Source organism: Bidens hawaiensis, unplaced genomic scaffold, assembly GCF_021521415.1.
Source record: "Bidens hawaiensis isolate Kalapana, Puna unplaced genomic scaffold, B.hawaiensis_p1.1 tig00011802_1, whole genome shotgun sequence".
Taxonomy (NCBI): Eukaryota; Viridiplantae; Streptophyta; class Magnoliopsida; order Asterales; family Asteraceae; genus Bidens; species Bidens hawaiensis.
In genome coordinates this window covers 70,742-82,190 of record NW_027491939.1, presented here as the reverse complement: position 1 = coordinate 82,190, position 11,449 = coordinate 70,742, and the positions used below count along the sequence as shown (strand labels likewise).

The 11,449-nt window shown below is 31.0% G+C and overlaps 1 protein-coding gene across 1 annotated transcript; it reads right to left on the bottom strand.

Moving 5' to 3' along the window:
- Positions 1-3,568: 3,568 nt before the first annotated feature.
- On the bottom strand, positions 3,569-9,888 carry LOC143539145 (replication protein A 70 kDa DNA-binding subunit A-like). The gene is made up of 10 exons (XM_077032546.1): positions 9,820-9,888; positions 9,380-9,461; positions 9,200-9,299; positions 9,011-9,117; positions 8,802-8,892; positions 8,577-8,715; positions 8,318-8,493; positions 3,832-3,952; positions 3,712-3,737; positions 3,569-3,644 (listed from the first exon to the last, which is right to left on the bottom strand). Exons 1-10 carry the CDS (start codon positions 9,886-9,888, stop codon positions 3,569-3,571), a joined length of 987 nt encoding a protein of 328 aa, XP_076888661.1.
- Between the last annotated feature and the right edge of the window lie 1,561 nt (positions 9,889-11,449).

Here is an 11,449-nt window from a genome sequence, read left to right as displayed (position 1 = left end):
CTAGTTTTTTTACTCCACTATCGATGATCCATTGTAATGATGAATTTCTACTGTTTTAGGCAACACGTTAAACATCGAAGAATTTTGCAAGATAAATTCTTTAGGAATTTCCTAACAAAAAAATTAACATTTACAACAATTAGGTATTGAATGTTTAGAGAAATATATTATCATATAATTTTCAGAATACCTGAATAGGAGATTTGGGATCTTCGATAATCATGAGAAAAGAAGTTTTCATAACCAAAATAATCTTTCTACATCAAACAAAATAATGTTTATGTAAAATTTTAGTTATTGACATATTAATCTATGAAATATAAGTTATATAAGAATTGTGAAAAGTTAACCTATACATTATACGAAGAAAATTAGAAAGTAAGGAATGGAGAAATACTTGAAAGATGGCAGAGAGAATGAAAAAGAAGATGTTAAACCTAAAAGATGATTAGGTATTTAAAACATTTTTTAAAATTAGATTCTAACTTAGTTAATTGGCGGCATATTTGTTAGAATACAAATTAACATAAAAAGAAAATAGGAGGGGCGGGTATTGAATTTGAATTATATATTCTAGAAGAATCATATGAACTTAACAAATTTAAACACATTTATTTGTTAGTTATAATCAAATATGGAAAACATATACTATGAAAAAATAAAACATCTGCTAAATAAGTAAATTTAATATAAAATTAATATATACTAAACATAAAATTCTATAACATTTATAATAACAATAACACCACATCAACATGTATGACAAAGACCAAGATATGATAAACATATGTTCTATAAGATTTTTTATGTTTATACAAAACATTAATACTTAATAAAGATATTAAACACAATACATAAAAAAGTGTCATGGTAGCATAACTTAAAAAACATAAACATAATATTCTTGAAATCCAACATTGATAACGGAAAAACTAAGTTGAAACCTATTCAAATACTTGGGACATGATTAGAGAATGATTGGGACGGTTGTACTCGAGTAGACATTTCTTCCCAAACTCGAGTGAAGTAAGACGAATAAATTGAGGCCAGTCATGAACTCTAAACTTGTAATTACCCTGATTGTGTTCCATGTGGATTTTAGTCATGACATCTTCACCATTTGGGTTTATCAACACCAACTCAGTCTCCTTATTCAACCCATTGGCACGTGCAAAATCAACAGGTAAACGCTGTAAAAAATATAAACAAAAGTATTTAGTATTTTTAATAATACATACTTAAATAGATAATACATATGTATACCATGACCAATTTATGACAATGGAACATAACTTACCAAACGATCCCTAATAACAACTTCAAAAAAATTGTTACTGGCATGTTCATCTTGAATCTAAACACGCTTACCTTGATGATCAACAACACCAAAGCTTTCATCATCTAATTATAAAAACATACAACAAAAGTTAAAAAATAAATATATTTTCTGGAATATATTAGGTGAATATTGGAAAATTAACCTGAAATAGTAACTATATCTAGACCAACAACAAAACTTTGTTGAGCAAACTGTGTACGTTCAACACCACGACTATCAAACACGTATAACCAGAGAGTATTGTCATCCACCGGTAAACTGGGCCATTCACCAACAAGATAATCATTAACTTGTAAGTTAACATGCATTGCTAAACTGGGCCATTCACCAACAAATGCGTATCCATGAATACTGCTTTTCAAACTTTTAAACACAAGAGTCCATTTACTTCCATCAACTAAAGAAACATCCAAGTTGGCAGATGATCTACCACGCTTCATATGTGAAAGGTAACATACAAGCTGATCGTCTCTTAATTGCTGTAAACAATAATAACAAATAAGTAAAAGATAAATTTTACGTATTAAAAAAATAAATATAAAAAAGTTTAAAATTTATATATACAAACAAATAATAATACGCTTTAACATACCAACTTATTCATTGTTGGATAAGAGACATAGACATCAAAAACCTTATGCCTCCAGTCCGGATTTTGTGGAACATATAACAATCTCCACTCGTGTGGCCGAGTGGGAAAGAAAACCAAAACATCTCCAAATAAGAAACCGTTGTCTTTTACAAATGGGAACCATCCATTGGCAAATACATACTTATCAATGCTCAATTCAATATCAACAGTCCACTCTTGGTTTAGATGGGTGATGGAAACAGTCTCATTGAGAGGTTCATGTGGAAAAAGAATCTTAAAATAATCTTTGGGAATTTTCTATAGAATATAACAGAAACCATATTTTAATATACTAACCTCACAATTATAAGTACATAATAATAACAACTACTTTTAAATGGTAGATACTGACCATATGTTCAAGGGATGATTGATTAAACACAGCTAGTGTAGGATTATCCATCTGATTAACAAATAACAATGGTAATTAGCCTAGACAAAAACTAAAAAATTAATATTAATGATGAAGAATATGAATAATTAAGAAGAAAAATCTAAAATGAGGGATCATCCGGGACAAAATCAAAAACTAATTAGGGTTGAAGGAAAGAACTTACCTTCAAAACCCGGAAGAAGAATCAAAGACTGTTGTTGATATTGATCGGATTGCAAAAATAGATTAAAAAATTATAATTTTGTTATAAATGATACAAAAGGTCGGTTTTAAACCCGGGTCATTATAGGGTAAACGGGTTTCTTGGAAATATAAACATCACATTTAATAATTAGAATATATTTAAAGTGGAGTATAAGTTAAGTACAATATATTTAATATTTATATTTCTCTTAAATTTAAACTTTGGGAGAAGGTAGTTACATTTTTGAGAGACTAATACAATTCCACCAAATTTATCGAATTAAAATTTTAAATAACATACCATAAAATAATTAAAAAAAAATTAGTGACTTGCAATACACATTAGAAACAAAATAAGGTTAATGATAATATAAAGAAATAAAAAACCATCATGATAAATGTATGTGAACAAAAATAAAACCAACAATCAAGTCTTCAAAAACACCACCAAAATTAAGTCTTAAAATAGAAATAACACCGAACAGACTTAGGTGTATTTATTATAAAAATGTGAAATATATGATGAAGTCACTTCTCGACCTTAGGAGTAAGAAGTTTAACACCATTCTTGCTTGTTCCAACAGCATTAACAAACTCAGAATCACCTTGAACATCGCCTGTCTTGGACTTAGTAGAAGAAAAAGCCGATGGTTGATCACCATAAAAAACATCCACAGGTTTACGCTTCAGTTTGTCATCGGAATCACTACTTGACAACTTGATCTCATGCAATTCCTCATCAACCAAAGGATAAGAAATTGGAGTCTTGTTATCACCATTCTCAGAAATCTGTCAAAAAAATAAGGTGTAAAAACAAACCAAAAAAACAAAATAATGTAAAATACATAGAAGGGGGAAAAACATTTAAAGAAGCAAAGCTTGTAGATTGAAGATCAGTTAAAGAATTTCCAAATGTAAGAGATCCAGAATCAGAAGGCTACAAATATAATACAAAAAAAATAAGATATAAGGCTATAATGTAGTTGATAATTCATTTTAAAGGCAGATGAATTTACCAGCATTATCTTTTCTCAATAGCAGAAATTATTTGTTGATCATCTGTTAGCTTTGATATACCGTATATCTCAACATTATTCCTAAAATTGAAATCAGCAATTTCAACTTTAAAAGCAAACTTCTTTTCCAACAAACAGTTCAACTCACCGGAAATCCGCCAAGCCCAACATCATCTTAAAATATTTATAAAAAAACATATGTTACATAAAAAGTGTTTAATATAAATTAAAAAGTAAGCAGTAGAATATGAATACATAATAACATAACCTCACCTTTAGTAGCAAGCAATTCAGATGCTGTTTTGTTGATAATAAGTTTGTCATCCCGATAAAAAAGTGTCAACGAAACAACACCACTGCCATCTTGAACTCTTAGCCTAATCTTAAACCTGAAAGAAATTTGTAATCAACAACATAACAACATTTATTATTAAAACATATTTACTGTAATACCCCATTCCCGGTAGCCCTACTTTAGCGTCGGATTTACTCATAAACACAGTTCCACAAATCAGAGTTTATTAAAACTTTCGCGGAAACGTTAACTTAAATAATTCGTTACAAAACATTAAATCTTTTCTTTGATACCATAACACACAATATCATATTTAAAACATGCAGCAGCGAACTTATATGTGGCGAACTTGAAGCAAGCGAACTTAAGCAGCGAAGTTAACAGCAGCAGCTACGGGTTCTTTCTCAACCCCCATAATCATCTTCGTTTTAACGTGTAACCCCTTAATAAGATATTAACCAACCCCATGAACATTCCCCTGGTCGATATCGGGTAAAACTCGGCCCGAAAAAGGATAAAGTTTGGACCTTTAGGCTTAAGACGTTCAAAACTAGATCTAGGATTTATTTAAATGAGCAGCTCATAACCATGAGTTCGTTAAGTCCATTTTAATCTTCAAGTTTGCAACTTTATGATTTGTCTAGACCCGATCTATCATCCTACGAATTTTCATGTAAATCCGTTCATGAAAAGTAAACCTTTTTAACAAAAATGTACATTTGAGGTTTTTGTTTGAAATCACTCGAGATGCTCAAAACCATATCAAACGAACTCCGATTTGAGTGATTCAAGCGGCCACGGAACCGTATAGTCCCGATCTACAAACCCATCAGCTCACCTTCTCCGGAACCTGCAGCTACAGTCGCCGGAATAGTGTAACAGTGGCCGGAAATCTTCATTTTGAGTTGCTATGGTTTTGCTGATTAGCACCGTACTTCCCGACCTCTGATCGAAGATCTAATCGGTGGGATCTTCAGTTATATACTGTGAACACTCAGTTAAAATTTGGGACCGATCCGACGGCTAGATCTCCGGGAATCTTTGTGTCATTGTGGGTGGTTTTCTCAAAAACAGGAATTGAGTTAAGTGTGTGTTTTGATGGTGGAGGCTATGGTGTAAAGATGTATGAAAATGGAAAGGATTAGGGTTTTAAGGGGTATTTATACTCCCTTAAGCCCATGGAACTAAGGCCCATCTTTCCTTTTTGGTCCGTAATTAACTCCATCTAATTAGCCTACTTATCCTTTCATTCTTATTATTTTATTAATTCTCTACTAACTCAAGTAAAAGTTTCGGGATGTTACAAGTCTTCCCTCCTTAAAGAGGTTTCGTCCCCGAAACCTAGCTTATTCCTTGTAAAAGGAACACTTCGTATATTCACGCACTTTATTGAATCGTCTTCGCTTTCAGGGTCATCCTTCTTACTCCTGACTTGCCGTCATCGAGTGGTGATCATGTGTTCTAGTTATTAAGGTAGCTTGTCCATGAGGCTCTCGTTGTCTCAAGTCTCGTCTCGTCTTTCCAAGGGCTTCCTTTGATGCTTTTGTGACAATTTGGCAACTCTCTTATCGTATCTGACTACAAGCTCCAAGCGTGATCCTTCTTCATTACTTTATGCAGTTGGAGTCAGGATGTGCTCGTGTATCGCTCTGCCATAGATTCTTAAAAAGGGTGTCTGGTTGACACGTGTCTTACTACAGCGTCTAGTACGTCCTCCTCGTTCCCGTCCCTTTGTAGCAGACATTTATCTTATCTCTAAGGAAACACAAACGTTGTCACTCAAGGAAATATTTAGCACATGATTCGTAAGGTAAGTAGTTAATGACGTTGATCAAGTGTAATTAACTATTTGCGTTACTCCTCAGGTTCTACATTCTTCTCTTCGTGATTTCACTTGTGCTAGTTTCTACTTTTGAACAATTAATAAATCAAACAATCAAGAAATTCTATCCCTAACCTGCATCTATTCTTCCTTTAACAATTAAGAGAACATCCTTATACATTATTTAACATACTTTACCATTACTGAGCTTGCTTGAGTGACACATGGTTATCTTGAACTGGCATCTTCTTTCTTTTCTCACTTAAATTCCATTCTCTGTTCGAGTCTAAGCATATAGGATGCTTGAATCTCTCGAACTTTGCTCTGATAGCTACTTGTAAGGCCCCGTTCCCGGTAGCCCTACTTTAGCGTCGGATTTACTCATAAACACAGTTCTACAAATCAGAGTTTATTAAAACTTTCGCGGAAACGTTAACTTAAATAATTCGTTACAAAACATTAAATCTTTTCTTTGATACCATAACACACAATATCATATTTAAAACATCGCTTCTTCCATCTTCAGATGTCAGCCATTCAATCCATGCCATGTGCCATCCTCATGCTAGCTCCTCAGTCTACTCACCTGCGTGCATACTAAAAGTCAGCTACGCTGAGTGAGTTCTAGTTGATCAAGCAACTTATCATACAACCACTACATGCATCATATACATATCCGAAGACATGTAGTCCACTATCTAACCTGCTCACCTTACCACTTAACCTCTTATTTACCCCTACAGCTTAGCCACTTTAATAACGAATAAAGTTAGGCCACTTTGCCGCTTTAATAACGTACAACGTTATTCCACTTTGCCACTTTAATAACGAAGTCACGTATAGGCTTACCCTACCACGTACTATCATCATGCCACTAAAACTCTTAATAGGCTCTTGCCACTTCTAACACACTCTACCTCTACTTGTCTAGATCACACTTCATATCAGTTCATTATTTACATAATAAGCAAGTCACATCATAGCATTCATACATACTAACAACCTCTTGGCAATCACTATCCATGGCGATACATGCAATATCCGAAGATTGTTCACGTACCGACAAGCATTATATAATAGCTACCTCGTATAACATCTATAGCATACACTTACCACTTAAGGTAAGTGTATTCACACTTCACATAGAGTATGCACACAGCCCCGAAAACATAACATGGAAAATGGGGCTAGGAACTCACGCTTAACTCTGCTTCTTTCTCCAATAGTGAATCCCTTCTTCAACTGAGCTCGACTGACTGTATAAGTTACACGTATCAATACTCATCTAATCTAATCTAACGACCTAGTGTTAGATTACTTTTACTTAGCATTTTAATGCTTTCCCCTTTTTTTTAACTTTATTGTATTTTATATCTTTAGTCCTTACAGTGCAAACCATCACGTATGTACATATATATGTCTACATATACAAGTCGCCATGTATCCGGGTCTCAATTTAAGCGAACTTAGATATAAGCGAACTTAGATATAAGCGAACTTAGATATAAGCGAACCTAGATTTAAACAAAATTAGATATAAGCGAACATAGATATATGCAAACTTAATGTAGGCGAACTTAACATGCAGCAGCGAACTTATATGTGGCGAACTTGAAGCATGCGAACTTAGGCAGCGAAGTTAACAGCAGCAGCTACAGGTTCTTTCTCAACCCCCATAATCATCTTTGTTTTAATGTGTAACCCCTTAATATGATATTAACCAACCCCGTGAACATTCCCCTAGTCGATATCGGGTAAAACTCGGCACGAAAAAGCATAAAGTTTGGACCTTTTGGCTTAAAACGTTCAAAACTAGATCTAGGGTTTATTTAAACGAGCCATTAATAACCATGAGTTCGTTAAGTCTATTTTAATCTTCAATTTTGCAACTTTATGATTTGTCTAGACCCGATCTATCATCCTACCAATTTTCATGTAAATCCGTTCATGAAAAGTAAACCTTTTTAACAAAAACGTACCTTTGAGGTTTCTGTTTGAAATTACTCGGGATGCTCAAAACCATATCAAACGAACTCCGATTTGAGTGATTAAAGCGGCCACAGAACCGTATCGTCCCAATCTACAAACCCATCAGCTCACCTTCTTCGGAACCTGCCTCTACAGTCGCCGAAATAGTGTAACAGTGGTCGGAAATCTTCATTTAGAGTTGCTACGGTTTTGCTGATAAAAACAGTACTTCCCGGCCTCTGATTGAAGATCTAATCGGTGGGAATATTCATTTATATAATGTGAACACTCAGTTAAAATTTGGGACCGATCTGACGGCTAGATCTCTGGTAATCTTTGTGTCATTGTGGGTGGTTTTATCAAAAATGGGAATTGAGTTAAGTGTGCGTTTTGATGGTGAAGGCTATGGTGTAAAGATGTATGAAAATAGAAAGGATTAGTGTTTTAAGGGGTATTTATACTCCCTTAAGCCCATGGACCTAAGGTCCATCTTTCTTTTTTGGTCCATAATTAACTCCATCTAATTAGCCTACTTATCCTTCCATCCTTATTATTTTATTAATTCTCTACTAACTCAAGTAAACTTTTTCATCATAAATAAATAATATATTAAATATTCTTTTTAGAAATTTCGGGATGTTACATTTACTTATATAATATATACTATACCTAGGAGTAGGTGTAACACCCAAAGTGTTACATTTCTGATTCTTGCATTCATAAACATCTTTGCCTTCGATAACAGTCACGCTCACCTTACGACTACAACTATTGCAACTGACATAGTACCATTCTGAGTCGGGACAAACAGCCTTTATGGTCCCGAGTACTATAATACTCTTTGGCTGATACAAAACAATTAAAAATAATAACATAAGCGTTTGGTAAATGTTAGAAATTATAATTATATGTCATTATTATAAATTACTTGCAATATAGTGAAAATTTCACAAATGTTGAAAAATGATGTAACCATCAGAAACTCTTCATCAAGAGTAGACATCAACGTAACAGGAATCGGCCTACGAACAGGACCATCAACATTGAGTTCCAAAAATTCAAACAAACTGCAGAAATATCATTTAAAAAATGTTAGAAATTTCAACAAATAAAAAATTGAACAGACAATCAGGAAATCTAATAATAAGATTACCGTGTCCTATAATCTTCAATCTCAGAAATACTAACGTTCATGAAAACACGAGTAACATCTGAACCGTAGGAATTAGACACATACGGTTTCTCTAAAAAAGAAAAAAATTACAGTCATTATGATATAATATTAAAATAAGAAAGTGACAATGAGAAAATAAATTACAGATAAAAAAAAATAAAACAAACATTTATGGTATTTAACTCTACCAAATTGCATGAGAATAATCATATGTGATTCATCAAAATGCTCAACAACATACTTAGAGAACTGTGATACGTAATCCCCCCAAAGAGTGACGTAAACACTGTCACCGCTGTAAACAAAAATAAAATAATTGTTATATGACAAAATAATATTAATACAAACAGAAATATAAATTAATAAAAAATATTTACCTGATATCAGAAACCTCCATAGTTAATCTTGCACTTTTTTTAACATCTCTCATATTAGAATTGTTATCTTTAAAAACATGAACAACATGTCCAATTGTATCTGAAAAAGATCCGATTAAAGAATTAGAAATACAAAAGATGTTCATAAATAATAAAAACATAAAAGTATGTAAATAATACCTATAGTAGCTTTCAACGGGATCTCTTTATCAATAACTGACTTGAATGAGTAAAACTTAAAACCGAATGTAAGACCATCAAACTGATTACAAGGATTAACATGGGTACTGGAGTTTAAAACTAACTTATAAGGGCAGTCGATAACCTTAAAATTAGATGCATTAGATCCAACGCTAGGGTTGACTATAGTTAATGTAGCATTCTCGTTTAAATAACGTTTGAAACGGAATATATCTTATTTAAAAACTGTAGACTGCATTCGGGTACCCTGAATTGTTATAAAGACAAAATATAATTATTAACATTAAAAAACGGGAAACATATTCATAAACATAAATGGTAAAAAAAAATACCGATTCATCCATAAAAACCATTTCCATCAAGAAATCTTTATTTGGTTTATTATTATCCTTGACACTCCAAACCTTCAACACTTTTACCTTAATGGTTGATGGAGTAGATCTAAGCACATCAATCTCGTGTAACATAGTAACATTCTGGGCCTCCATTGACCTTAAAAATTAATAATTAGTAACGTATATTGAATGTAAAAGTTGATAGATAAAACAAATAATATTAAAAGTTAAAATGACATTAACTTGTATGAACATAAACAATGGATATTGTGATGTATGAAAGTGAGGAGAAAGATTAAGAAATGAAAGAATAAATAGTGTAAAATAGTTAGTTATTATGTAAAATTTAATATAAATAGTAATGATTGATATTAATTGAGATTTATAATTCTGGAAATCATCTAAATATTGGATATGATATAAAAATTGTTGATAGTCAAACGAATTATTTTTAGAATAATTGATTTGTACATAATATAAAAGTTTGAACTTGATTAGTAGTAACTGCGAATTATAATGTTATGCAATAAAAAATTGTTAGGGATACAAAAAATATTTGTCAAATACACTGTTTTAATCAAATAAAAGATATGTAATCACATACATTGTAATACTATGAACTATAAGTTTAAAATTTGTAACAAAAATACAATTAATGACATAGTTATAAAGTTTAATTTTAATAATGTCTAAACTAAATAGATTATGAATTATACGGAGTAATTATTATTATTACTATATAGTATATATAATAATTATTTAGTCAAAGAATATATATAAATTATTATTCTGAATTATACGAAGTACATATTATTATTATATTAAATATAGTAAATATAATAATCATTTACTCAAAGAATCTATAAAAATTATTTAATAGTTATTTAATTATCAATTCAAATTTTAGTTGTACAAATAAAGGAAACCTGTCAAATAGGAAACCTATAATAATTAATTCATAATTAATTAGTTAAACAATTAATATGGACATTTATTACAAATTTTAATCAAACTTTAATTTCCGGTATAGAGATACCATAGATAAATTATATAATTTACCTATTTATATACTTTATATAATTTGATAAATGTATAGAGATACCATAGATAAATTATATAATTTGATTTACCTATTTATGTAAATTATTAAAGTTGTTACTCCGTATTATGTATTATTATTTATAGATTATGGACATTTCATTTAATAGAAATTATTATTATGTATATTACGGATAGTAATCAAATTTTTCCGTGTTTATATTATGTATTAAAACTATATACCATTACCGTAAACTAAGATTAACTTTGAGTTTGGTCAAATAATTTATTAATGGTATATGTTTACATTTTTGGTATATTATTAAAACTTTGATTTAAATTTTTAATTAATTGTATTAACACTACAAATATTAGGAAATAGTTAATTGAGTAAAGTCAATGTATAATAACTAATTCGGTTATGAGGACACATTAGGTAAGTCAAACAAATTAATTATAATTAATGGAATAGTCAATGTTGTAATTTATTTAAGAAAAAAAAGGAAAACAAATATTATTAACTTTTAACTAAAACATAAGAAATAAAATAATGAAATACATGAATATTTAAAAATTTAAATCTATACATGAATATATCTTAAGAATACATATACTACAGTCTTGATCAATGGTGATATTAGTACATATGAGTCCGACAATAACCTGAAATAATAAA